General features: G+C 54.9%; 1 protein-coding gene across 1 annotated transcript in view; it reads left to right on the top strand.

Moving 5' to 3' along the window:
• The first annotated feature begins 74 nt into the window (after positions 1-74).
• Positions 75-794, top strand: part of SDHB (succinate dehydrogenase complex, subunit B, iron sulfur (Ip)) — a 14,148-nt gene continuing 13,428 nt past the window's right edge. Inside the window, exon 1 of the mRNA XM_009995785.1 lies at positions 75-90. Coding sequence (XP_009994087.1) covers positions 75-90 — 16 coding nt within the window. The remainder of the gene's footprint in view (positions 91-794) is intronic.

The following is a 794-nucleotide window of genomic DNA, read 5'->3' as shown; positions in this document are numbered from 1 at the left end:
GCTGCCACCGCGGCTCTTCCAGCGTGTGTTGCTTGCGCTTCAGCTAATAAATCGATTTGCTGTGAGGACGTTGGATGACAAGGGCGCCAGGTCAGCTCTGGGCACCCGCCCTTCTGCCCTGACAAAAACGGGGCAGGCGCGTGGGAAGCGTTTGTGGCGCCAACAAACAGGCCCAAGCACAGTTTGTTGACACTCTGGCAAGAGCGGGTGCCCCAAACAAGCAGGCACACCCATAGCCAGGTGAATAACTGTTTGTATTCCCTATTCCTGACACAAAGTTCCCTCCCCTGGCTGGGCACTCCAGGATTTCCAGCCTCTCCGAAGCTTCTAATGATCCTGTAGGTTTCCTGCCCCTGTTCACACATTCCCTTCTAGCAGGTCACTTTTTACCTTTTAAGGTGTAATTCTGACCTTTCCTGCCCCTTGGCTGCCTCCCCAGCCCCCCATGACCTGCACCCCGGTGCCCTCCTGCCCCAGGAGCAGGACACGCTGGGTCTGATCCCGGCCACAAATCCTACTCCATGATCCCCCACATGGAGCCCAATTCAGTCCCTCAGCTTCTCGGACTGTAAAACCACTTCAGGTGCCCTTGGGATGTGCAGAAATCTCACTTCTCTTAAGACTATTATATCCCTAACACTACGGTATATATTAAAACCAACACAAAACCCAACCATACGCTCCCAACACTAGGATGCAAAAACAACACGACACTTCGTTTCTAACAGGCGGGGAGGGTGTGGGTGGCTGCCTCGCAGGCAGAATCCGGGTGGGAATTCGCGGGAGGCCTCCCT

This window comes from Chaetura pelagica, unplaced genomic scaffold (assembly GCF_000747805.2).
Source record: "Chaetura pelagica isolate M959 unplaced genomic scaffold, ChaPel_1.0 scaffold234, whole genome shotgun sequence".
NCBI lineage: Eukaryota > Metazoa > Chordata > Aves > Apodiformes > Apodidae > Chaetura > Chaetura pelagica.
This window is presented reverse-complemented; position numbering and strand designations above follow the sequence as displayed.